Here is a 27689-nt window from a genome sequence, read left to right as displayed (position 1 = left end):
AAGCAGAAAAGACTTCTTTCGGAAACATTTTAAATTGTATTTGTTATTACATTTATTTGACTGTGAGTGTGTTAACATTGTTGTTCACATGTATTTTTAATATTTTTATGAAAGAACCAGAGTTCATTTGAGCACATGTCTGTTCCAGTGTTAAATCTCATTACTCATGTCTCTTTCTAGGAAACGGCTAGCTCCGTGTACCTTGTAATGGAGGTAAGTGGGCCTGTTTTTTCCTTATTATTCCAACTTGTACCTGGTAATGCATTCAATTAGCCACACCATGGAGTCAATGGAAAACATCTGCAGTCATTAATAACACAATAACCTCAGAAAGATATAAACTAGGAATTTGGTTTGATTAGTGAGGATTTGTTAAGTTTTTCCCGATTGTTCTGAAACTCTGCCTGCTATACAGGCCACACCACCAGCTGTCAAAAAAAGCTCAAAGAAAGGCAGTGGGGCTGCTAGGAAGCTCCTCATGGGTGTACAAAGGGACATAATGGCCCTTCTTTTCTGAGTGGCTTGTTTTAATATGCATCTGAATGGAGCTTAGTTCACTGCAGATGATTCAGATGCGAATTGTCATGCGGCATTGTTTTGTGGTGCTCTTATTCAAAGTAAAAGGATCAATGTTCTTTCTTTAACTGCAGTACTGCAACGGGGGAGACCTGGCTGACTACTTGCACTGTAAGTGGGACATCTCATCTATCATGCTTTGACCTCGTTTTTGGGTTGAGGTCATTTTTTATGTGCTCTGTGGATTCTCACCAGCACATCTGGTTCTTTTTAGTAAATTATAGGATTTCTTTTAAATAATGACTCATGAGTAATTAATGCATCATTATTTTGTTGGTTTGGATTGAATTAAGTGACTTAAGAGCTTGTTTTTTGGCACAAAATTAAAATGTTTGAAAGGTTGTTGCAACTTTTATCACAATATTGCCAGCTTATATCTCAGGTAACATGTAAAATTTCCTCTCACACCTAAGTGGTTTTAAACCTTTAGGAATTTCGTTCTTCTGCTGAACACTAAACAAGATATTCTGAACTGAAGAATGTTAGAAAAACAGCCATTTTGATAGTGGAAACAAAAATAATATGAAAGTCAATGGCTTTTTTTCCAGCATTCTTCAGCATATCTTGCTTTGTGTTCAACAGGAGAAAGAAGCTCAAAGTTTTTGGGTGAACTATCCCTTTAAATTATAAACTCACAACTGTGAGGATTCTGTTTTATACTTAAATTAAAACTTTTCACAATTCTAATTTTATTTCCTCCACTTTTTCCTCCTAATTGAGATGTTTGATTGCTCAAAATGGTTGGGGTGAGACTACACTTGTCTCACAGTTTGCTACAGTTACGATTGTCATGTCATCGATTCATTTCAATTATACATCACAGTGCATTGATAATGCTTTCCATCCACAGTTATACAGTTGAAGTCAGAATTATTAGCCCCCTTTGAATTTTTTTCTTCTTTTTAAAATTTTTTAAATTATGTTTACCAGAGCAAGGAAATTTTCACAGTATGTCTGATGATATTTTTTCTTCTGGAGAAAGTCTTATTTGTTTTATTTCGGCTAGAATAAAAGCAGTTTTTAATTTTTTGAACACCATTTTAGGGACAAAATTATAAGCCCCTTTAGGCTATATTCTTTCTTGAAAATTTACAGAACAAACCATCATTGTACAATAATTTGCCTAATTACCCTAACCTGCCAAGTTAACCTAATTAACCAAGTTAAGCCTTTAAATGTCACTTTAAGCTGTATAGAAGTGTCTTGAAAAATATCCTGTAAAATATTATTTACTGTCATCATGGCAAAGATAAAATAAATTAGTTATTAGAGATGAGTTATTAAAACTATTATGTTTAGAAATGTGTTGAAAAAATCTTCTCTCTGTTAAACAGAAATTGGGGAAAAAATAAACAAGCGGTCTAATAATTCAGGTGGGGCTAATAATTCTGACTTCAACTGTATATATAGATATTTTTCACAACACAAAAATGTTTCAATAAAATTTTTTTATATATTTATATTTATACAGTATGTTATTTGTAGTACAATTTAGTCCCTTACAAGCAGTCAAATAAACAAACTGTACCTTTAACTTGAACTGCTCAAAGAAAACACTCTTTGAATATTTCAAACTAAACTCAAATACAGTCACAGAAGATGACATGAGCATTTATAGCTAATAAACTAATGTAAATGTTCCGTTTGCTTTTTGAACATCGAGCATATTCTTATATCCTTATGATTGGTCATTGTGTTCACACGCTCAATCGAAAGGGCTGCGATTGGCTCTAATACCGTCAGCGCTGTTTACCGATGAGTGACGTGACTATATGCGTGTAATAAAGTGCACATTGCGCAGCAATCACAGCTGATCCGTGATACATGGCATGGAGGAAACTCGCTCTACAGATACACTCATGTCAGGATCCTCAAGTATTGCTTTAGTAGCGATAGAGGAGAGGAAAAACCTACCTTACAAACTTGGTAGCAGTTCAAAAGTCTAAAGTGAGAGAGAGAGACTGAGACAGAGGCACACACAGAGAGAGAACAGTAAAAATAATAACTCTTGGTTCTGCTGTATTTCAGTGTCAGTGGAAAAGATGTCCAGCAATCTCACATGCAGTGTCTGCTTTTTTAGGAGTTGGAGCATTTTATTTACTCGCCCTCGCCTCATGCGAATACTACCATGACATGGCTCATATGAGATTAATTACGTCAGTACGTAATAACTGGTGATGATCTATTTATAAACCGATACAGAATTGTCCACATCTGCATTGCAGTGCATCGAAGAAACTTTCATTTTGACACCCCTACAAAAATGGTGAGATGTAAAGCTTTAATTCTGAGGGAAAAAGTCAAAATTGCAACATATAACCTCTTAATTAGAGATCATAAGACATGATATTAGAAGTGTGTGAAAGGATGTAAACTCAAAAATACAAATAATAAACTTTCAATTCTGAGGAAAGTAATACTTACAATATAAACTCTATTCTTTTCCTCTCTATTTTGATTTAACAACTTGCAATTCTTACTTTTCTCTTGAATTGGCCATCTTGCAATTTGGATGTTATCTTCAGAAGTGTGACTTTATTTGTCACAATTGTTTTTAATTACGAATATGATTATTCTCATGCAGTTCTGAGTGTAGTACTGAGTTTCTATATACTTGGTCACATTTTTTTTTTATTCTCATAGTTTTTTCTCTCAGTTCTGACATTTTTATTTCCTCTTATTTGATAAGCGTTTTGCTTGCTTGCAAGATGAAACATGTGATATGAGTTTATATCAAAATCTTGCAAAGCAACACTCAGGAAGTTCGACCAGAACAGTTTTGGGTGTGTGTTTGTGTATGTAAGTTTTGTTTGAAGCGGGTCTGAGGAAGCAGCAACTGTAGACTGTAGGGTGTGAGCTTGTGTACAGAGGAAGTAGTGGTTCTGGAGTGTCTAGACACTTATGGAATCTTGACTTTTCAGGTCAAATCAGAAAGAAAAAGTTAAAGCATACTGAAACTAAAAAAAAACAACACAATATTCTTAAAAAAACAACAACATATAAATGAAAAAATCACTCTTTCTGCAAGATTTTTTAAACACATTTTTAAAGAATAGTTTTAAAAACAAATTTCATAATATTTTACTAATACATTTTTATCACTTCACTTTTTTGCAAGATACTAGAATATCTGAACAAAGAAATTTAATTTCTATTTAGTTTAGAACCATCAAGTGTGGGTAAACAGTGAGGAAATTGGAAATTGTTCATTTTTGGGCAAACTATCCTTTTAAGTGAGACAAAAATGCAGCAACATAATGTACAAAAATAATAATATATTGTAAGTTTTTAATATATATTGCATAACTAAAGTAACATGAATTTCTTTCAGCAAAGGGCACTTTAAGTGAAGACACCATCCGAGTATTCCTACAGCAGATCACAGGGGCCATGAGGGTTCTGCAGGCCAAAGGGATCATCCACAGAGACCTGAAACCCCAAAACATCCTGTTGTCCCATCCTGCAGGCCGAAAGTCTCACTTCAACAACACCTGCATTAAGATAGGTGTGTGTGTGTGTGTGTGTGTGTGCGTGCGTGCGTGCGTGCGTGCGTACGTGCGTGCGTGCGTGCGTTCGTGCGTGCGTGCGTGCACGCGTGTGTCTGTGTGTACCTGTTTGTGTCTGTGAATCTGTTTGTGTCTGTGAATCTGTTTGTGTCTGTGCCTGTGTGTTTAAGTGTCATGTATATAATTTTTACATTTTCAGCTTTCAAAACTTTAGAAACTCTTGAGACCACATCCATATACTTTAGGGCATCTGGCTTTTGCTGATTAAACATTGTTTTGGATGTTTTGGTAAAACTGAATTGGTGTAAACCAGTGATAGAATTATGTTTAGTGATAGGGGAAAACATTACTATAGTTATAAAGCAAATATTAACTTCAAAAGACTTTGTAATGTCTGTTATTGATTTAACAGCATGTTTTTTTTGTAAGCCGCAACTGCTTCACAAGTGTAGTTTCTAAGATCTTATTTTGGTTTCTTTTAGCTGACTTTGGCTTTGCGAGGTACCTCCAGAACAACATGATGGCTGCCACTCTCTGTGGGTCTCCGATGTACATGGTATAATGGTTATTTTCTTGTTACACATTGCATGAGTGCTGTCTGACATAGATTCTCATTTTTGGGAGGGATTTTATTATAGATTTTTTAAATTACTATCGCTATTTTTAATAATGATAATTAAATAGTATATTGCTGAGTGTGTTTTTGATATGACAAATTAATATGACACTAAGACCACCAGTAAATTCATTGAAAATTAATTGTGTCTTTATAAAATTATCATTGAATAATTGCTTCACTCAGTTTATCATTGAGCCATTAAGAAATCCATTCATTCAGGAATGAAATGCAGTAGCGTTACTCTGCGATATCAAATTTTTCAGAACTGAATGTTGCCAAAAAAAAAAAAAAAAGAAGCCAGACATACGCAATGTTGTTTCTAAAAAGAAGGTTGTATACATTGTAAATCACATTTTCTGTAAGCTTTTCAACACATTTTTAAACAATAGTTTTAATAAGTAATTTCATAATATTTTTCTAGTTATTTTGCAAGATGCTAGAGTTCAGCTTAAGGTCCAATTTCAAGGTTTTACTGGGTTAATGAGGTTTCTTGTTAAGTGGGATGTCACTCGAAGCGGCTTTCGGGTCCAAGTGCTTTATGTATAAAGAGACTCAACAAATGGTAATAATAAATGTTTACAAAGTGCTGTAATACTTTCGAAAATTATGATCATAATATATAGATACCCATGCTTTACCAAAAATATATGTACACCCATGAGAAAATATTTATTTTTTTATAAATTGTTAAAATATCGGTGTCTGTGATGTAGCAAGTCCAGACACTGTCGTGTACACAATGATTTTATATAAAATTCATTTTAATGCGTGATAAGACTATAGTGGCCATAAACTAATATTTTCTCAACTCAAATGAGTAGCAGCTTGGACTCAGAAAAAGTATTTCATACGTCGTGACTTAACAAGACGATAGGCAAGTTAGGTTAATTAGGCAAGTTGTTTGTTCTGTTGCCAATCAAAAATAATAGGCTCCGAAGGGGGCTAGTAATATTTATCTTAGCAGCTTAAAAGATCAAATGATGCCATCCAAACTAAAAGAAATAAAGAAATAAGACTTTCTCTAGAATAAATATAGGAAATACTGTGGAAAAACGTTCTTGCTCTGTTAAACCTCACATGGGAAATATTTGAAAAAGAACACAAATTTCACAGGAGGGCTAATTATTTTCTCTTCGACTGTGTATTATATTCTATAATAAAAATAAATAATTCCATATAGGGATTTGCAGAATTGTATTTGGAAAGGCTTCATCACACATTTAATGCTTTCAGACTCTGAAGACAAGTTTTGTATTTGTATTATTTATTTATTATTATACATATCAATTAAATAGCATTTACACCTCTCCTTTGCATATATGTGCATAACTTTGATTCTACTTGTAAAATGCTGTTCACCAGGCTCCTGAAGTTATCATGTCACAAAACTATGATGCCAAGGCTGACCTGTGGAGCATAGGGACCATTGTGTTTCAGTGTCTGACTGGGAAGGCTCCATTTCAGGTACGTACCGTAATGGGAGCAGATGCACTTTGAGTTAACTATATAGCTGTCATTTTAACCCTTGTGTGCTGTTGGGGATGTTTTTATCCACAGTGGAGTTATTTTGAGTCTTAATTTGGCCACAACTCACTGTCTTTCAGCAAATGGAATGATTTTTAGGGACAAATCTTATTTTGACACATATTTTGGAAAAATGCTTTGAAGAGTTTCAAAAACTCAACAATATACTCTCTGGGTAAATTTGCTACTCTTTCATTATGTTTGTGGCTGTTTTTGCCCCATTGACTTCGATTGTAGTGACATTTTTTTATTGCAAAGCTATGATACCATGTAATTAAGCATTCTTTACTGTTGGTGGTTTTCTCTGTTGGGAAGAGGTACAATGTGTGATTTGTACTGTTGATCATCAGTCGCAGTGAAAAAAAAAAGCTTAGTTCCTGGCTTTTACACTGTGTTATATGTAGTACTGTGTGCGTGCGAGCGAGCAAGTGTGTGAGAGAGACCTTTGTGCACTTACCTTGATATGTCTGAGAAAATGAAAATAAGCAGCTCAGCTCTCAGAACATCCGTAACATAGTAAGTGTATCTATGCATGTACACTATAATCTGCTGTTTTACTCCATAGCCAAAGCCAGATACTGTTTTGCACAGGCCTATCTAAAGGGTTAATCGTACCAAATGATAATGAGCAGTAAAAAAATATTACAAATTGTACCTCTTGCATCCAAGGAAAACCACCAACAGTAAGAATGCATGATTATATGGTATCAGTGCTTTGCAATCAATAAATGGCATTATAATAGAAGTCAATGGAACAAAAACAGCCACAAACAAAACTAAAGGTAGTCAATTTGAACAATACACAAGGGTAGAGCATGATAAATGATGTAGAATTGACAGTAGGAAAATGAAAAATAAATTGAAATAGAAAATGATTTACGTTGCATTAAGTTAGTTTTGATTGTCTTCCCATCAGGCCAGCAGTCCCCAGGATCTCCGCTTGTTTTATGAGAAAAATAAAACTCTTAGCCCAAAGTAAGTGCATCTCTTATTGACTTATTGATGGATTTAACCAAATTATTGTTCAGACTCATCTAAGCCACATGTAAAATTCCATTCGGTCTCTCTATTTAGCATTCCCAGAGAAACTTCCACCCATCTCAGACACCTGCTGCTCGGCCTCCTGCAGAGGAACCATAAGGACCGAATGGACTTCGGTGAGTATCCTACAATAATCAACATGTGTGGGTCAAAATCTTTCATCAAAGTTGTCCTAAAATGATTGTACAAGACTCGCTCTTGTCTTGACAATTCTGAAATGATCAACTTCAAATATTGACTTCTGCATTCACACTAGTTGGGAGTTTTTATTGTTTAAAATGATTCGGTCACTCTCTATTGTACAGCCATCTTGTGCTCATTGTCAGATCTTTTCTGTTTTTCTAGATGAATTCTTCAGACATCCATTTTTGGAAGCAAGCTCATCTATGAAGAAGTGTGAGTTATACACACTGTTTTAATTAATGCTTTTTGTCAATTTTAAAAGGTCAGACAAAGCAAATGCAAATCATGAGGAATGTTATTTTAATTTTATTTTTTATGAGCTATGCAGGGTTTTTGTTGTTTGTAAAATCTTAAAAGGTCTTAATACAGATCAGCAAGTTTTATATTCATATGATCATAGCATTATTTCTCATGAGGAATTGTTTTCTTGTGTGTTTTCATTTTAAAATGAAGCACAAGAACAGTGTAACTTCAGCAGTGAAGATCATCATCGTCATCTTTGATGCCTTCAGTGTTGGCGCCATCGTGCTTGTGAATGAGCTGTATTATTCTGCATCATTCAGGCCGTCATTCAGAAAGGGGATTGTAGTTCATAATAGCAGATTTTTCTTTTTTCTTAGGTCTGTGGGATACGCTGTGTATATAATAAAGTGATAATGCATGCGTAGTCCTTGTCAGGAAGCCAATAGGAAAGAAGAGAACTTGTTGAGTGTGTTGTATCCAAGCATCAAATATCCAAGCATCAAATATCCATATCAAGAAAATAGAAAAGTAAAAATTATTTCTACACTTAACTGGTTATCATATTTTTGGTCAAATTAATTTAAAAGTAAGTCAGATAATTTTGTTTGTATCTAAAAAAAATTAATACCCATCCATCCATCTGATCTGGCACTTAATTGTGATTTTAACAACACTACAGTCTTCGTAAATGAATATAGAGTGTAGCATAATTAGCATCATATGTTCTCCCAAATTACAGAAACACATTCTTATCCTATTGTCATGCTGTCCAAAGGGTCTAAATCAGAGTTGAAAAGGTTGAGATGACCTCTAAACTGAAATGCATAGTCATCGGAGAGCATAGCATACTGTATTTATGGAAAGTACCATCCGTCTTGCAGCATCATCATTGTGTATGTGTATGTGTGTGTGTGTGTGTGTGTGTGTGTGTGTCTACGTATCTCCACAGCTACACCAGTGACCGTGACATGCTTTCCCAATTCAGCCTCTGCAAGCTCATGCAGCAGTTCATCTACTTCACACCTGGCCTCTCCTCCTGTAAGTGTATGTCTGTATGTACGTAAGTGTGTTTTTACTTGCTTATGTGGTTTACAAGGACAGGGAAATGTATAATGGCACAGGATTGACCTAGTTGTGCTCTATTAAATGGTTTACGAGACACACCTTGAGTCCTTGTAATTCAAAACGCTTAAATCATACTTAACAGTGTTGTGACATGCAAAATTGGCCACGGGCTTCCTGTGGAGGGTGGGTTTGGGGTAGAGGTGGTGTGAGCCCATTTAATAAGCATTTTTTTTACCATTTAATATACATTACACATTTGGAGAGTCCTTGTAAACTGTGTACAGTTTACAAGTGTGTCTGTCTGAGCCATTTATTTGTAAAATCTGTGTCAAATGATAAATGTCAGGAGTTTGTCACAGACATGAAGATAAATAAGCAGAGCAGGCAGCTGCCTCATCCAACAAAGACACACTTTCTTAACTTTTTATGGTGGCTTGTAACACTAATCCGTGATAGGAGACACATGTTTATCAGCCATGTAGATTGGGGTATTTTATGAGTCTCGTGGTATCAGAATGCTGTACAGAGGTCAGGGTTTTAAAAGCAAAAATATTATACTGTAATATTCTGTAGTTTGAGTTCTATAAATAGCTATTTATTTAAAGATACTATTTATGGAAATAAATGGATTTGTTAGACTGTTTAAGAGCTGCCTTTGGTTGGTAAGAAGTTACATAAATGAAAAATGACTAAAGATCTTGTCCAATAGCTTCGTCAGGGCGGTAAACATGTTATGTACACTAAAAATTCAGGAATCAACAGCACGCTCTTTATGCTGCAACATTTTTACTCTGTTTTATGTATTTTTTAGCAATCGCTTGCTGAGATCCAGCAGGTCCGTGCAAAGGCGTTAGCCTCCCCTACCCAGGATTCTCCAGGATATCTGCTGAAAGACTCAGGAGGAGGTGGAGGAGGCAGCAGTAGCAAAAACTCATCCTGTGACACTGATGATTTCGTCATGGTTCCAGCTCATTACCCCAGTAAGCCTGCAAGAAAATTCTCCTTCAAGCTGTTTGACTTTTTTCTATAACGCAGAAAAGTCTGTTAATGTGGTAATGCTGGATATTCATCTTTTTTCATCTTTTCTGTTTGTCTTTTTAGGTGAGCTTACCTGTGACATGCCAACTGGAAAGGTTCTCCAGGACAGTTTGATGTATAGCGGGTAAGATCGCAATATTAATGGTTGACAAATACCATAAAGATAACATGTCCTGTTTGGTTATATAATATTAAATCTGACATATGCATAAAAACTCAAAACCGCTATAAACTCATTGAACGTAAGTATAGTTATCATCAAACCATTTACAACACTGTTGTAGTGCACCAATAAATTAAATTCCACCACACAAACAATTTCTGTAGACCATTGGTATAAAACTAGCAAGAACTAATGTTGTTGATGCAGATTTTAAACTGGCTTGCAGAATTATCCTATGATTCTGATAGGATGTTTTAGTGCTCAATAAGCATTTCTTAGGCACTGTTTACACCTGGTATTCAGATGTGTTTTTGTGAATCTCAAGCAGCAGCACTAAATACAGGTGTAAATGGAGTCTAAATTGTTTTGAGTTTGTCCACTTTTGACTACTTCCAGAGGTAATTGAAAACACATTTGATCATATTGCTTACCCTTGCGTACACTTTTTGTTGAGCAGCCACAAAAGAAAGTCTAATCTCCGCCTAAGGCACATTAGGAAAAAGTGCACCAAAACAAGTTATTCATACTTTACTGAATTGTAAAAAAGCACAGATGAAAATCATTGTTGCTGCGTAACATAACTTGAGCTTGTTTTTTATGTAGTCATAACTTGTGCATTATACTCAGCACTCCTGTGAAAATTAAATCATTGTACAACAAATGTACTCACAAGAATGCACTGAAATACCAGGTGGAAAATGGCTTTATTATCATTTTAGAAAATAGTTGTGCTGCTTGATGTTTTCGTAACATTTTCCCCTCAGAACTTTTTCACAAAAAAACAGTTTAAAAACTTTATTTGACCATTAATTCAAAATTGAAGATATTTATTTCCTGTTTGTTTCAAAAATAAATTTAGTCATTCTAGCTATATAATAGATATATAATACTAATGTAATTAATTTCTAAAAAAAAATTTTTAAAAACTTACTGACCCCAAACTTTTTGGTCAAATTTTGAAGGGATACAGCTGTGGATGCATGCATTAATATTGCATATTTTTTGTAACACTGTACAACAATAATTACTATTTTTCCATTACTGTGAGGGCTGGGGTAGGGTAGATGTTAACAAAATACAATTTAATGAATAATTTGAATAATAATCAAAATAATTACTGTTTTTACATTACTCTGAATGTTGGGGTGTGGGAAGATGTTAATGAAATACAATTTACTGTATCATTTAATAAATAATATAAATAATAACTGTGAAGGTTGGGTTTAGGGTTGGGGTGTGGGTAGAAGTTAATAAAATACAATTATTGGGTAATTTAATAAATAATAATTTACTTTCATTAACTTTTGGCCATAGAAGTATCCCTTCTAGCAACAATATACTGTATGATATAAAATAAGAAGCTGTTAAGAGCCTTTACAGTGTTTAACTTTTGCAGTTTGATACAAATAAATGGAGTAGATTTACTAATTAACTACCCTAACTTATTTCAGAGTAGTGTTTGATATGAATCCACTGTTAATATTTGCCATCTGTATCTTGCTGTAGGAGTTCTCTTCTGGCGTCCGGAGGTCAGTGCAGTCAAGGAAAGACTCCACCACGCTCTCCATCATTCAGCAGCTCCCCAGGACCCAGCGGGTATGATCTGCCCTTTGAAACAAAAAAGAAAGAAAGAAACTACCTAAATGGCTCTCGTTTTTGTTTTTTTTGCAAGCAAGTTGGGATGAGCCACAGTAGTTAAATAGTCATACAGTAATTTGTTTATATTTGTGTTGTCATTTATTTATTTAGGGGGGACCTATTATGCTGCATTTTTAAAGATGTAAAATAAGCCTCTGGTATCCTTACAAAGTTTCAGCTTTAAATACCCCACAAATAATGTTTTATAACTTTTAGGCTTTGATCCAAATTGTGCTATTTTGGTGACTGTCGCTTTAAACTCAAATGAGATTGTGCTTCCAGCCCTCTTTTCAAAAGTGGGTGGAGCTACAAACACAGCTGCATCAGCATAGCGGCAGATTCAAAACAGAACTAATGTTATCTCTGTGAAATCTGAAATAGTCAAAAGTGGTTTAAAACATTGGTCCCCAACCCTCAGACCAGCACCCCAACCCATTTGTCAATAAATTAGGTGAATCCAGCGTTGAAAAACAAATCAACTGCTGGAGATTACAAATAATGGCAGCCATTCACCTATTGCGTCTTTTCCACGTGCAAGTTCGTTATTTCCAATGGAGGCGTATGCATATTGGGAGCGACACACGCAGCGCCTTCCAGGCCCACGCAGTTAAAAACATATTTAGAATGTTGCAAGCGAACCGCAAATCACGTGACAAGGGCAGACCGATCAGCTTCATATTTTATTACACACATTTCGGTAGATTAGTTATCTCAGACAAGCACTGCAGTGCTTTTTAACTCTCTTAAGAAATAAAACTTGTATCAAAGTTGCAGCAGTATTTTGTCGGTTTAGAATAAAGTAATCTACGGAGACTGCAGTGATCATTTGTGCATCCTAAAACTCAACATTTCAATCCAATTCAATTCAGCTTTATTTGTATAGCGCTTTTACAATGTAGATTGTGTCAAAGCAGCTTCACATAAATGGTCATAGTTACTGGAACAGGGTAGTTCAGTTTTTAGTGTTTAAGTTCAGTTCAGTTTAGCTCAGTTCAGTGTGATTTAAAATCATTACTGAGAGTTCAAACACTGAAGAGCAAATTCATCGATGCGTAGCTCTACCAATCCTGAACCATGCGAGCCAGTGGCGACAGCGGAGAGGGAAAAAAAACTTCACCTGATAGGAGTGAAGAAAAAAAACCTTGAGAGAACCAGACTCAGTTCGGCACGACCATTTTAATTTCTCCGCTGGCCAAAAGTCTTGTGCAGAGCTTAAACATTTATAATGCCTCTTAGTCCCTGGCATAATCTTCAGCAGGTATGATGCTAAAACTCTTAATGGCAGACGGCTGCTTCTCACTCAGGGCTGTCTATGACAAAGGGAAAACGTCAATCAAAGTGTTTCTGCAGTTTTTATCAAGTGTGATTATAAAATATATATATAATTAATTAATTTATCATCATAGGTTGGCTATATTCACACACTGTTAACACACAACTGTGTTTAAACCCCTTATAAAAGGTGAAGTTTTGCATATTAGGTCCCCTTTAAATTCACACATTAAGATTCACACAACCCACCAGTGCATTTTCTTAATATAATATTTTTCTCACTTTTTGTTGTTGTTATGGTTAGAAACAATAGGCAGTTTTTTGTTGCATATTTTTACATCCAAGACTTCCTCCTGTCTAGCTAATCTTTTCAGTGTTTGGTTTCTGGGTCATTGAAGATCGGGGCCTTCGCCACAAGGGAAATGAGTCCCAGATTGGCTTGAGAATTGCATCTTTGATAGGCACAGCTCATCCTGTTCTCCTCCATTATTAAACACGGCCCATGAAAGCCGCAGCCACACACAATAGACAGCAACTCCCAGGATCTACGTCCTACTGTTTTACATTTTTTTAATGTGATTCGATACTTGAAATGCTTTTATCGATCAGGAGCTGGAAGGTATATTGATGGCTGCTCTTTTGTGCTTTCCCTGTCTTTCTTTCTGTTTATTCACTCCATTTCTTTGGCTTTTCCTTTACTTTTGATTTCCGGCTCATTCTCAGCAGGCCGAGTGAGTTTTCTGGGAGTAGCTATGGCAACTATGGGCAGTCTGTACCCATTCCAGTGCCCACACAGATTCACAACTACCAGCGCATGGAGCAAAACTTCCAGTTTCCAGGTCAAGAGGGTTCTCCACGGTGAGTGAACGCACATCTCATCAAGCAAAATCAAACATTTCCCTAGAAATTCAGAAGTTTCATTTGATTTGAATTGGCCATGCAGTACAGGGAGTCCAGTGGGTATTTGATTTGATTGGAAAATTTATTTACTGAATTTTCAGGTAAAGGCAATCTCAGTTATGCATCAGAGACTTTTTATTTTTGTCCATCATGTTTTGCAGCAAAATGAATAATAACATCAGTAATTATTCCCTTGTATGTAATTATAATAATGCTTTTTTTTGCTAATGGAATGAATTTGTTAACCTCTCTGAAATTGAGTGTTGTAGCCCTCAAAACTTTAGTATATACTTTTATTTTTGCCTAAACCAGACCACAATATGTAAGGATGTCCAGATCCGATCATGTAATCAGAAATTGGGCCCGATCATGCAGTTTCAGACTCGATCCGACTTGGACGTTACCTCCCGATCAGGACTCAAATATATATATATGTGTATATATAAATATATATTCTTATTATTTTTTAACACATCTATGGTTATGCGGTGGCACAGAGTTAGACCTCTTTCTTGACTTCAGAAACAGCAACGTGTGCAGCATGACATCACTTTGGTGCAGAGATGCTATTGGTTAAATTCCGGCAAAGTAGAGCACAGAAGCAGCTTGAAGCAGAAAGCACGAGATTGTCTGCGGTCTGGGGGTATTATAAAGTTGATGATGATAACATTGTGAGATATGTAAACTTGGCATTGCAAGACATGGAAAAGAAAAGGCTACGTTTAACACAACAAACCTGATAATACACCTCGAAAACAAATGTAAAGCTTCAATTTGAAATGCCGTCTTACTACTATTTAACAGAGAAAGCTCTTCCAGCCCTTTATAAGAAGATTTCTGACAAACTATTTGTCCTGTTATAAGATGTGTAGCCCATGTTCGTTCACCACAGACATATGGAGTTCTTCTGTAATTCCCATGTCTCTACTAAGCCTTACCACACAATGGATTGACTCCATCCTGCATCTGTTTCTTTGCTCTTCTTTATTTATTTTATGTATTATAGAAGTATCGGATCAGGTTTTGTTATCGGTTGATATGCAAAATCAAATGACTCCTACTCGAGAGCAAAAAAACCTGATAAGGACATCCCTAACAATATGTCTAACGCATTGTTTTGAATCTACTGTATAAAACAAATATATGTCATATTTCCTTATTATTATTATTAGTAGTAGTAATTTATTATTATTTTAGTAATTATTTGGAGTTAAAATTATTTTTTTCTTTCCGGCATAGATCTGGTTTGGCTCAGAGATGCAGTAGTGGTAGTTTTCTGGCCTGTGGAAGGACAGGGCCTTCTCCTCCTCGGTCTGGTTCTGCTGTCATGTCCCGCAGGCTTTCCACAGGAGGCAGCAAACCCTTCCAGCTCTCTCCACAGGGTGAGTACTGCTTGATTTGGCCAAAACTATGGCTAAAGATAATCCATGTGTTTTATTTTTTTGCAAACGTTCTCCCTCCCTCTCTCCCTTTCTGTTCTCCTTTTGTCTCTCCCTCTCTTTCTCTATCTTCTCCTTTTGTCTTTAAAGTGGGCACAATTCCTGAATTGCCAGGCCAAGTTTGCCCAGCGAGTGCAGAAGTGGGTCACAGGGGCTCTCGTGGTGGAGGTAAAATACTTCCTTCATTTAATAGACTTCTGTTGTTGTTGTTGTTGTTGTTGTTGTTGATGATGATGTACTTGTTCTAAATGGACATTTGGTCAGTGCCCTCAAGTGTATATTGGGATATGAAACAAAGTTATTAACCCTCATGTGAAATATTTATTCTTTTCAAATATGTGTCAAGTAATATTTAATGGAGCTAGAACATTTTCACAGTATTTCTTAGAAAAAAAAGAGATTTATTCTAGATAAAGTCTTGTGCTTTATTTTTGCTGAAATAAAAACAGATTGCATTTTAAGGTCAATATTGTTGGCCCTCTTAAGCAATTTATCTTTTTTTTTAATTGTCTAGAGAACAAACCATTGTTATACAATGACTTTCCTAATTACATTAACTTGCCTAGTTAACCTAATTAACCTAGTTTAACCTTTAAATAGCACTCTAATAGCTTGTTTCCACTAAGTAGGAGTAGTTTGCTAAAATAATTATTTTGCTCCTCAGTTTTTTCCGGCTTCTTTGTTTTTTCACACATCAGTCTCACGTTTGTACGTTTCTGAAAGGATCATATGTTAGACGTACTTCAATAATCACGTGCATGTTATTATCATCAGCGCAAGATGTTATTTATTTCAAATATAGACATATGGTCGACCATGTTTTGTTGTTATATTTAAATATTATAATGGTGTGATGTCTCTGCTGTGTTTTTAAAAACGGCGCTTGCTTTGTTTTCATTCTCCTGCTTGTTTACGTGCGAGTGACGTATCTCTGTAAACCAATATCGTTCAGCTGCACGTCTAGCTCCGCCTTTTGGTACCCTTTTGTCATGCAAGGTACCCTTTGCAAAGGGTATCCAAAAAGTGGTACGGTATGGTTCCCTTTTAGGTACTCTTTGACAGTGGAAACGGCCATAAAAACGAACCGAACCATACTATACCGTACCACTCAGTGGAAACAGGCCATAAAATGAATACTCGTGTCTTAAAAAATAAAAATGATGTACTGTCATCATAAAAAAGATAAAAGAAATCAGTTATTTAAAAATAAGACATTAATACTATTATGTTTAAAAAAAAAAAGATCCTCTCTCCTTTAAACAGAAATTGGGGAAAAAATATAAAAGAAATCTTCTTATAATTCTAACTTCAACTGTATATCGCCATCTCTCTGTAGAGCACAACTGCAGTGTTCCAGAAGAAAACCCCATTCCTTTCATACATTCATTTCCTCCATGGGGAAATTGATTTTTAACAGTAACTGATAAACCTTTGAAGACAGACATGTTGTGAGCCCTGAGGTTAAACGATTGAATATGTCTTTGCTAAGTTCACATTAATCTGTTTGCGTTTGTAAAACAGTGTAATAATTTAATTAGTGGTGCAGAAACTACTCCCATAAAGCATAGCAAATGACATTATCAAGTCTGTCTCGCTATACTCTCAGAATACTTAAGTATTTGAATATGTTGGCACCAATAGTGTAGTGGGAAATGTGCCAAAACATAGTGCATCTGTACTGTGGGGCATCCCAAGTTAAATAACGGCCCTTCTTTTTTTAATTTTGCGTCCTATCTATACACTGTTCAGTCATAATAAAAGAAAAAAAAAAATGTCTGTATATATAATTTTAAACTTTAAATCAATGTTGCCGATGTCATGATTACCCTTTTAGCTTGTGGGTTTGATTCATGGCTTAAAATGTTTTAACGGACCCAAAAGAAAAATCGTTTTAGAACTATTGCTACTTAAAAAAAACCCAAAAAGTACACTTTTTTTTTTTTTTTTTGCATATCTTGTATCTAATCTAAATTAAATCTATATATAGATTTAGTTTTTTCGTATGGCTCATCTTGCACTCTTAATGTGTGTATGTGTTTAGAAGCCAAGACTTGGCCTCAGCAGCAGGGTCTAGGCACGCGGCTCAACAGTGCCCCCTGTTTGCTGGAGGCCGCTGGAGGCTGCAGGCAGAAGATCAGGAAGCAGCACTCAGATCCAGTGGTCGCCCCTCAGGCAAACGTGATGCCCTTCAGGACCCTGCACTCCTCACCCAGGCTCAGTGAACTTATGCAACGTAACCCCCTACCAACTATCCTGGGTTCTCCTTCAAGAGTAAGATTTCTTTCTCTCTGTATATGTCCATAATCTTGTTGTATATACATTACACAAGAGAAGTTAGGGGTCAGGTTTCCCAGTTATGGGTTTCCGTTGGAAGGGCATCCGCTGCGTAAAACATACGCTGGATAAGTTGGCGGTTCATTCCGCTGTGGCAACCCCAGATTAATAAAGGTACTCAGCTGAAAAGAAAATTAATGAATTAATATATGAATGAAGTTAGGAGTCAGTCATTTTTCTTTTTATACATTGTTACAAACTCTTTGATGTTTGTCTAGGGCAGGGCTGTCAAAACTTGGTCCTGGAGGGCTGGTGTCCTGAATAGGTTAGCTCCAACTTCCTTCAACACACCTCCCTGGAAGTTTATTGTACCCGGCTTGTTTAGCTGGTTCGGGTGTGTTTAACTGGGGTTGGAACTAAAATATGTAGGACACCAGCCCTCCAGGACCGAGTTTGGACACCCCTGGTCTAGGGTAAAAGGAATAACATTTAAAAGGTCTGGCAATTTTACCATGTGATGGTGGAAGCAAAATACATGGACAACAGAAATGCCAAACTTAGTGATTTGATGTACAAAAGTGAAAACCATAGACATGTGGAAATATATATACAAAAAAGAAATATTTAAAATAACTAAAAAAAAGGTAATAAAGAAAAAAAAAAGTATCAAACAAAATATTAGTTCAACTCAGGAGTAAGGGGATGGTAGTGAAGCCAAACAAAAGAAAGAAATGTAACAAAACAATTCTAACTCCTGAATAACCCCTTACCTCGCTAGAAAGCATATGCAAACAGGGCTTGACATTAACACCCTCCAAATGCAGGTAGATTTCAGCTGTGGTGAGTAAGACAGTCAGTCCCACTAGCAACTTTGGCTGGTTAAAAAAAAAAATTTAAATTGTTGTTTTCTTAGAAGCAGTTTGACATTAAGGATGGCCCAATATTCATGCAAATGTGATCTTGGAATATATAAAAAAATTACTGTGTTCACGTGAGCAAAAGAAAGCTGGTGAATATCGAATGAGAGGATGATCATCACGTAGTGATGAGTGCGACTGTTAAAAAGCGCACACACTCCCGTTTACTTGCGCGAAGTACTGGTGTGATCGGTTCTCTTTAAAATAGACTGGACAAAAAGCACTGGTCGTGCACACACACAGTCCTGCTGCTTTCAAGAGCTCAAGAGTTTAAATATATATATATATATTAGGGATGTGCGGAGCAGCCGGTATTTGTATTTGTATTTGTTGAGGGGGGAAAAGTATTTGTATTTGTATTCGAGTAAAATTCAAAATGGCGCAAAAATATATATTTTTTCTATTACAATTCTTATTTACGTTATAGTGAAAGTATTGTTTAATTATACCCATTATATAAATTATAGATATGCAATATTGGCTGTTGTTTTTGAACATGTGATAAGAAATGTCATTGAAAAGAAAATAACATAGAAGCCATTATCTCATCCATGGTTAAACCAACAACTAATAAAATACCATTGTGAATATTATGAACCCCACCACCACCCTTCTTGTTGAAGGACACTGAATAGACAGAATAAAAACAAATAATACTTCAAAAAACTGTCCTTCTTCTGAAAGAACTTCTTTCCAATGGACAGAATTCCAAAAACTAATATTAACTAAATAAATCTAAATAAAACCCTGCCCGGGAGATCTGGCAGAACAAAAGTATTCTATATAATACTAAAAGATACAGCCCTGCTATTATCATCTGCCAGCCACAAAAAAAGACACAAAGTTTGTTTGTTTGTTTTTTTTTATGTTTGAAACTGACTTGCTGGGGCAGAATGTGGCTGTGTTGATGCTTTTAGTGCATGTGATAATACATTACATAGAAGGTTGCGCGGTGCTCTGTTCAGTGAGAAGCGCTCTCTATGGCAAGCCTTTTTAGCATTTAAATCTTTGTTCTGACTCCATAAATATATTAGAGATATCTCTAATTATATTTTGACTAGTCATAATTATAATTCCACTACTCAGAATGACAATTAGACATGTCTGCAATTACAATTGTACTAGTACGAAATCAGATGAATTTTGACTAGTAACAATTGTAATTGATATCTCTGAGTTTTTACTAGTCATAATACATTTAGAGATATCTTTAATTCATCATATTTAGAGATATTTACAAATATATTTGAAGATATCTCTAATTAATTTACTAAAAGTCTAATTACAGTTGTAGATATCTTGAATTGGATTTTTGACTAGTCAAAATTCATTTGGAGATATATCTAATTACAATTGTGACTAGTCAACTTATTTAGAGATATCTGCAAATATTTTTCAATGGAAGTCAATGGAGGAATATGACTAGTCTATCATAATATATTTGCAGATATTTCCAATCTGACTAGTCGAATTATAATTATGACAAGTCAAAATATAATTAGAGATATCTCTAAATATATTTATGGATAGTCTGAACAAGGTTTAAATGCTAAAACGGCTTGCCATACGCTTTCACCCAGTAGCACAGTGGAGAGTTCTCTAGTTATATCCTTTCAGTCGTTTGTTATACAGTGACATGCAGTCAAATATTTCGCCAAACAGTCCTTAGGGATGCGGTGACACGCAGTCAGATATTTTACCGGACAGATCCGCCACTTTTGGCGCGCATAAACAATCATAAAGCTCTCGTGCTGCAGGAATGAGGAGGTCTGCTGAAGGCGCGCAGCTGACGTGGAGTGAGAGGTTTGCGTCTTTAATAAACTACGGCAGTTTGCGATCACTGAACAGTAAGAATGATTAATAAATCCATATGAAACAACCCCTTAAAAGTCACGTCTCGCTTTCAGTTTCGGGCTTTGGCGCGTTTTGCCTCTCTCTCTCTCTCTCTCTCTCTCTCTCTCTCTCTCTCTCTCTCTCTCTCTCTTTCTCTCTCTCACTCTCTCTCACTCACTCACGTGGGCATGCACTGTGGTCTCAACGCTGCTTTTTGATATAACGTTAGTGTTTTTCTTGCTCCCGAATACAAATAATTTTTCAAGTATTTGTTTGAATCAAGTATTCGTAAAAACACGCTATTCGTGCCTTTCCGAATACCGTATATATATCCTTTTATAAACAGCAGCAGTCACTGCTTTCGTTTGAATTATTCTTTGAATAGATTATTAACAGGCCTACCATTAATCGTGTGTGCGTGATCATCCTTTCATTATCACTTACGGTGTTTTTTTTTTTACCTGCTTTCTTTTGCTTAGTTATTTTTGTTAGTATAGTTAATTATCTGTTTTTTTTTTACAATAACATTGCTTTAATATGAGATTAACTCTCCATTTATGTGTAGGCAGGACAGATTACTGTGCATATTTTATGTATGTATGCATGTATACAGTTATATTTAGCTTGTTTTCACACATTTAAATTTTGTGGCTAAGAATCAAATATTTATTTTTGGTGTAGGTAAATCCTTTATTTTGAGCCCTGAAAAGTCATGTGAAATGAAAACTAATTGCAATGTGACATGACCTATTTGCTCATGCACATTGAGCAAGCTCATACTCGACACACAAAAAGTGAAATGAATGAGGAGTCATGTGGACATAGCACAAAATCTAAATCAAGTGATTTTAGCATGTTACAGTCAAATTTATGCATATAAAATATATTTTCCCAACACAAAAGTGTGGCTAGTGAAAATGGCAAGTGGCTAGTTATGTTGGCCACAGTGGCTGGTGATCAATAAAGTTAATGCCCAGCCCTGTATGCAAACAAAATAAAAGTCTTCAGCGCTGTATTCTTCCCTATTCTCAACTGAATGTTAAATAAAACAAAAGATGGCATTCACCTCTTACCTGGTGTCTCTAACAATAAATTTCCTACGTGTTTGCAAGGTGAAGTCGTACGACATCTTCCTTATCCACCTTACTCTGACAAAAAAGTGAACTTGATGAAGTATAGCTCAATTTGACTGGAAAGAGCTGGGCCAACAAAGTAACAAACAAATCAAACGAAATATTGTACAAAAATAACAGGATTCTCAAAGTGGGCAAAAGTGGTGCAAAATATTTTTACCCAAACGAAAGTTAAGCAAAAACATTGAAAATCTAAATTATGTCAGCAAAAACGAGATCAAAGGAAAAATACACTTGCCCTCAGTTCTTCCAGGCGTCCTTTTTATATGACCGCACCACATCGCCCAATGATGACGTTATCCAGCTTTCCACCAAACAGAAATAACAGGCACGGAGAGGGAGAGAGAGCCAGAACGGGAGGAAAAATACAACCAATATATGGCTATGGCTATATTTCCTTATTATTATTATTATTATTATTATTATTTATTTCCTAAAACAAAACATTTACTTAAATTTTTTTCACAGAATTTCCGATAGTATTTTTTTCTTCTGGAGAAAGTTTTATTTGTTCTATTTTGGCTAAAATAAAAACGATTTTAATTTTTTAAAACCATTTTAAGGTTAGTATTAAAATTGAACAGGAGGGCTAATAATTCTAATTCAACTGTATGTACTGTCTCTGCGATGCAAAATGCATAAATATCAAAGAATAATAAATAATGTAAAAATATCCTTTCCTTTCTCCTTCCCAGGCCATGCCCCCGTTTGAGTTTCCCAAGCCTCCGAGTTCCCCAAACATGGTCACATTTCTGACCCAGCAGGGCCTCAGAACAGCTCAGGGAGAGCCTAGTTTGTCACCTGCCTACCAGCCAGAGGAGCGGAAAGGATTTGGGAGGTAAGAGAGGAAGAGTTAGATGGAATTTTCTCCATTACAAACCTTGTAAAAAAATTGTAAACTTCTTTGCTGTTTGCATAGGCAGAGTTGTAAACTAATTGTAACCTCTAAAATTACTTGTATGCTCTTGAGAACGCTCTTCTCGTTTTGGAACGGTGCTATTAATCATTTTGTTAAACTTCTGCATTTCAAATGTTTTGATTTTTCCTCGTTTTATGTTCTGTCTTTTGACATTTTTTTTCTGTGACAGGTCTCAGAGCGCTGGTCGCCTGTCTGATGTGCTGCTGATGGCAGCATTTGGAGGACAGAGAGGAGAACGAGGCAGCATGGAGAATCTCAACACTGACAGAGCCATCGACATCACAGGTCCGCTATTTAAAATAACTTGTTATATATTATTATTATATATTGTTAGCTAGGGAATCCCCCCAAATGAAAATTCCAGGACGAAACTGACAGTGTGCTTTTTGGTTTGCCCAGCAACAGGCACTTCATGATTTTGCCAAGTACGATGTGATCCTGGAACATCATTTATTTCGAAAATGTAATTCATACCTGTTCCCTACTCCTAAACTTAACCATAACTGTAAATAATTCCTAAAATCAGAGGGGAATAATAGTTGGATAACAATCATGTAGAAGTGCATAAACCTAACAGTAAGCCTAAACTTAACATAAGCGGTAAACATATCCCTGAATTCTGATTGGCTGATTGGAATGTTGTTCCAGGATCAACATAGAAGTTAATCCAGGAACATGTCCTACTTGATGAAATCAGGTTGGCGTAGCAAACAATTAAAATTAAATTTTATAGCGAATCGCTTTCAACTTCTGTTAAAAGCCACGGGCGCTAGGAGAGTAAAACGTGTGCTACAGCATAGCCCTGCTCATATAAAGCATAACTTTTACACACTTTTCCTCTTTTAATAAAAAAGCAGTATTGACTGAAAGATTTCAGCATCAACAATTTGTTGCATCCCTAATTTTAGCATGTAGCTTAAAATGTAATTTATTTCTGTGATGTAAGAGATGCATTTATATCAGTGGTTTGTGGCATTTTTAAAAATGGTCATTTATCTATATCAGGGGTCAAACTCAGCCCTCGAGGTCCTGTGTCCTGCAAATTTTCGCTCCAACTTGCCTTAACAAACCTGCAAGGATGTTTCTAGAAAGCCTAGTAGGAGCTTGATTAGCAAGCCCAGGTGTGTCTGATTGGGGTTGGAACTAAAGTCTGCAGGACAGAGACTAAGAACCCCTGATCTATATGCTTAAAAAAATCATGTTATTTTATTACATTAGGATAAACTAAATGGAAGTGTTTCCCTGACAACAAGCAAATCTAAAATAAGTACAGACTGGTACACAATAGTGTAAAATGATTTGTTAATGAAAGGGAGCTGTTGTTCAAGCTGTTTTCATATAGTAAAATATTGCATTTTTAATGTCCATTTATATAAAGTAGGGATGCATGATATTGGGGACAAAAACAGACAATACAATATTTTGTTTGTGAGATGTATTGCTCGATATCAAGAACACATACGGGAAGTTTCAGGCATCCTCCGTTCTTGCGGTCTTAAGGATTGGAACTGAACTTTGGCAGTTGATAATGATGTTACATGAGAACACGAGGACGCAAGATCGCTGAAGAACGCATATTGAGAAACAGCCATATTGAGCAGCCCTAATTTAATTACTTATTCTTACTTTTTTTTCTCTTCTCTCAGCGCCACCTGGTGGTGGGGGCATCGTGGTCGGCTCAGGTAGCCCTGCTCGAGTGGTGTTCACCATTGGTTCTCCACCCAGTGGAGCAACACCTCCGCAGAATTCTCGCTCAAGAAAGCTCTCCGGTTAGTTCATTTATTCCTCTCCAGTTCTGATTCATTTGGATTTCTCTGACCCCAGAACTCTTTTGGTGCTCCACCACAGCAGGTTCTTCAAGCTCCGTTAGTCCAGTAGGCTCTCTCACCAGCCGCTACACACAAGCAGGCAATTACATGGACTGCTATGAGGGATCTTCCAGTCCCCGCTACGGTTTCTCTGACCCCATCTCAGCCGTGACTTTTGAAGCCCCTGAACTACCAGAGGAGACCCTGATGGAAGTAAGCACCAAATTAGCTGTGTTTCTGTCTCAGAAATACTTTTTCTTTTATTGCCTGACGCAATATTCCAAAGTGATTTATAAATGTAACACCACACTTCTCTCTCGTCTGCAGCAGGAACACACGGAGACTCTTTGCAGGCTCCGATTCATGCTGGACTTTGCTCGTTGTATGGTGGAGGTAGCAGGAGCTCGGAGTGGAGAGATGGCCCAGACTGAGCTCTCCTCCACCAGCCTGCTCCAACAACAGAGCCTGATGGCCGACCAGATCAGCTCTCTGAGCCGAGAGTGGAGGTGAGCGGATCTCTCTAGGAATGGATGGCATTGGATATTTATTCTAGACTTTTTGACTGCAGAAGGATGCGCAAACTGCATGTCATTATTGTTTTGTAACATGACTGGTTACTAAAATATCAGTTAGGCAAGATCTGTCGTCTGGAGTGTTGTTAAATTAAGTGTTATGTTGCAGTTATGCTGAGCAGTTGGTGCTTTACATGAAGACCGCAGAGCTTCTGTCATCTTCACTACAAACAGCCATGGAAGGAATCAAGCAGGGAAAATTGTACCCCTCAAGCACCGTCAAACAAGGTCAGCAGTTCCAACACGCCACCTTCTCTTCATGATAGCAAAGCACAACCATGGCAGTGTTCTTTGAAGCATAGTTTTCATTCATTTTCTCAATATGCATTGACCTCTCTCAGCAGTTTCAATGAAAAGAAAAAAAATTATTTATTTTATATTTATATACAATATATAGTCTAGCAGTGGTCACCAAACTTGTTCCTGGAGGGCCGGTGTCCTGCAGGTTTTACCTCCAACCCTAATCAAACACACCTGAACAAGCTAATCAAGGTCTTACTAGGTAAATTTAAAACATCCAGACAGGTGTGTTGAGGCAAGTTGGAGCTAGACCCTGCAGGGACACCGGCCCTCTAGGACCGAGATTGGTGACCCCTTGTCTAAAGTATAATATAAAGTAGCCAAAGTCACCAACACCAATGCTCCAAAGGTATTTGGACTGTATTTAACTGTATTTAAATGTCCCATGAAGTTAAAATAAACTTTTTTAAGATCAGTTTTGTTAGTTTTTAAGATATCTATAAGCTAGTGTACCCCAAAATAGTGACAAAATTCGCATTTAGAAGATATAAAACTGAAACGTGTAAACCTTGTAGTTTGTTACTTGCGAAATTATTCACATTAATTTGCACTACAGTTTCTCACCACATTGTAATCAATAAAATGCTCTCTAGTTTCTGAGATGCCACGCCCCATTCAAGACGCTTCTCATTTCTTTTCATTTGATGCGCTTGAGCTCAACCACTCACACTGGCAGAGCTGTGATAAAAAACAAAACCCTACTGGTTGTTTTTTATTTTAAAAAAGGATAGGGGAGCTAGTCTATTTCCCACCTCATGTTTTGGTTAAAATTACGTCAAGCATTGAGTAAAAATACATATTTCAAAGCACTTCACTGGACCTTTAATTAAAGAAATCTTGTTGTTTTCTAAATAAGTATAGATAAATCTTATTATAAACAGCACATTTCATGTCCAAACATTCCAATGAAGATTTTTGCTTTGAGTTAAAAAAAAAAAACACTAAATTTAGTCATTTTATAAATGATTGCTGTTTTGACGCTTATTGAGAAAAAAAGTCAATAAAATGGCTTGTAAAAAAATGTTTGCATTATATTAGCCTATATAAATATATCATGATTTTGAACAGTGTTTTTTCTATATATGTATTGTATTTACACCTGTAAGGGATGTCTTATTTATTTAAGGAGACATGAACAAAATAGCTAGTTCCGCTTCAAAATGACTCAAAATAAATAAATGGAAATCTGATATTGCTTTCGAATTGTGTTTCAACCAAAGCATTTAAAAGGCAAACTAATAAAACTGGCATGGACAAAAATTGAAGGGTACCAGTAATCTTGTCGACATCTATATATGAATAAATAAACATGACAAAAAGGTATGAAAATTAAAGTATAATTTTATCATTATCAACAGCAAAAGTCAGTTTGTGGCAATAATATATACAACCCATACCGCTGAACCACCAGGGGACACCCCTTGCCCTTAAATGCGAGTCTGTTCTGTGCTTTTGTTTTATTTGGGCATGAAAACACTTTAAAATAAATATAAAAGCAGTGCGATTACCTTCCTTATAATTTCAGGTGCCGTCGCCCCTTCTATGCAATCCTTAAAACATACATATAGCAATGCCCAAACATACAATGCCCATTTTACAATGCAAAACTCAAGAAAAACAGAATAAATTAATAAACAGAATACATACATAAATACATAAAAAATTAGAATAAATAAATAATAGCATAATAGCAATAATAATAACTAAATAATTGAGATAAAATGCACAAATTCTATTATGACATACCATAGCTCTAAATGCAGCTTAAAGAAACCAATAAAGTCCAAGTAAGGAGTCCAGACTTGATGAAAAGCCTCAGTGGACATATGAATGACACAGGTAAGGAATTCTAAGGGAATCATTTCCCTAATAATATTGTGCCATCCTTTCAAGGATGGGGGTTTGTCACTGATCCAGTTACACCTCTGTTATTTAATGTAATCAAACGAAAGTCTAAATAACTGAGAGATTCATTCGTTGCTCTTTAATCAGATTATGTAAGTTATACAGTGAGGTGTTATGGTGGGCATATCCCTTATTTTCATATCCCAATGTTGACGGGTATGGTCCAAGGCACTCGAAAAAAGTGGGGAAATTATTTAAAAGCCTTCATTGACATGATTATTCCTTAAATAAGAATAGTTATGTCAACAAAGGATTAGTTATATTTTTTTCTCATATTTCGAGTGCCTTGGACTGACTTTTGCTGTTTATTCTGATAAATGGCTTACCCAAATACCACCAATTCATTATTTAAGCTACCCTCGAGCACTTTTTGTTTGATTTTGTATAATTTTATCATTCTTTTTATACGTCAACTTAATATACTGCCATGTGGGCACATTATGTTTGCATGAAAATGATTGTGTATGTCTAATATGTTAATTAATAATAATAAAACCACATTGAAAATTCAATTTCAACTAATCGAGACCAACTGCAGTTCTGCCATTGCGCAGATCATCTTATTCATCACTGATGATATACAGGCTGTTAAACTGAGGTGGTGTTTTACACTGTGATGTTTCTCTTCTCAGTGGTCAGGAGGTTAAATGACCTGTACAAGTCCAGCGTGATGTCCTGTCGGTCTCTGAGCAATCAGCTGGAGCGATTCTTCACCCGAAAACACAAACTCATGGACCACATCAACAGCATCACTGCAGAAAGGCTCCTCTTCGGCCACACTGTGCAGATGGTGAGACTATAGCATGGACATGATAAAAAAT

General features: G+C 36.0%; 1 protein-coding gene across 4 annotated transcripts in view; it reads left to right on the top strand.

Moving 5' to 3' along the window:
- Positions 1-27689, top strand: part of ulk1b (unc-51 like autophagy activating kinase 1) — a 44384-nt gene that overhangs the window by 9053 nt on the left and 7642 nt on the right. Inside the window, exons 4-26 of one of the 4 annotated variants that reach the window (XM_087300968.1) lie at positions 181-213; positions 651-687; positions 3908-4081; positions 4565-4638; positions 6064-6165; positions 7142-7200; positions 7300-7382; positions 7612-7662; positions 8642-8730; positions 9569-9737; positions 9859-9919; positions 11465-11554; positions 13595-13726; positions 15008-15150; positions 15298-15375; positions 17249-17478; positions 22060-22202; positions 22453-22568; positions 23930-24052; positions 24135-24304; positions 24419-24597; positions 24773-24891; positions 27501-27658. In XM_087300968.1, coding sequence (XP_087157094.1) covers positions 181-213; positions 651-687; positions 3908-4081; positions 4565-4638; positions 6064-6165; positions 7142-7200; positions 7300-7382; positions 7612-7662; positions 8642-8730; positions 9569-9737; positions 9859-9919; positions 11465-11554; positions 13595-13726; positions 15008-15150; positions 15298-15375; positions 17249-17478; positions 22060-22202; positions 22453-22568; positions 23930-24052; positions 24135-24304; positions 24419-24597; positions 24773-24891; positions 27501-27658 — 2613 coding nt within the window. Of the gene's footprint in view, positions 1-180; positions 214-650; positions 688-3907; positions 4082-4564; positions 4639-6063; positions 6166-7141; positions 7201-7299; positions 7383-7611; positions 7663-8641; positions 8731-9568; positions 9738-9858; positions 9920-11464; positions 11555-13591; positions 13727-15007; positions 15151-15297; positions 15376-17248; positions 17479-22059; positions 22203-22452; positions 22569-23929; positions 24053-24131; positions 24305-24418; positions 24598-24772; positions 24892-27500; positions 27659-27689 lie in introns of all 4 variants that reach the window. The other 3 variants (XM_087300966.1, XM_087300967.1, XM_087300965.1) reach the window with 3 other exon arrangements.

Source organism: Danio rerio, chromosome 21 (assembly GCF_052040795.2).
Source record: "Danio rerio strain M-AB ecotype USA chromosome 21, GRCz13ab, whole genome shotgun sequence".
NCBI lineage: Eukaryota > Metazoa > Chordata > Actinopteri > Cypriniformes > Danionidae > Danio > Danio rerio.
This window is presented reverse-complemented; position numbering and strand designations above follow the sequence as displayed.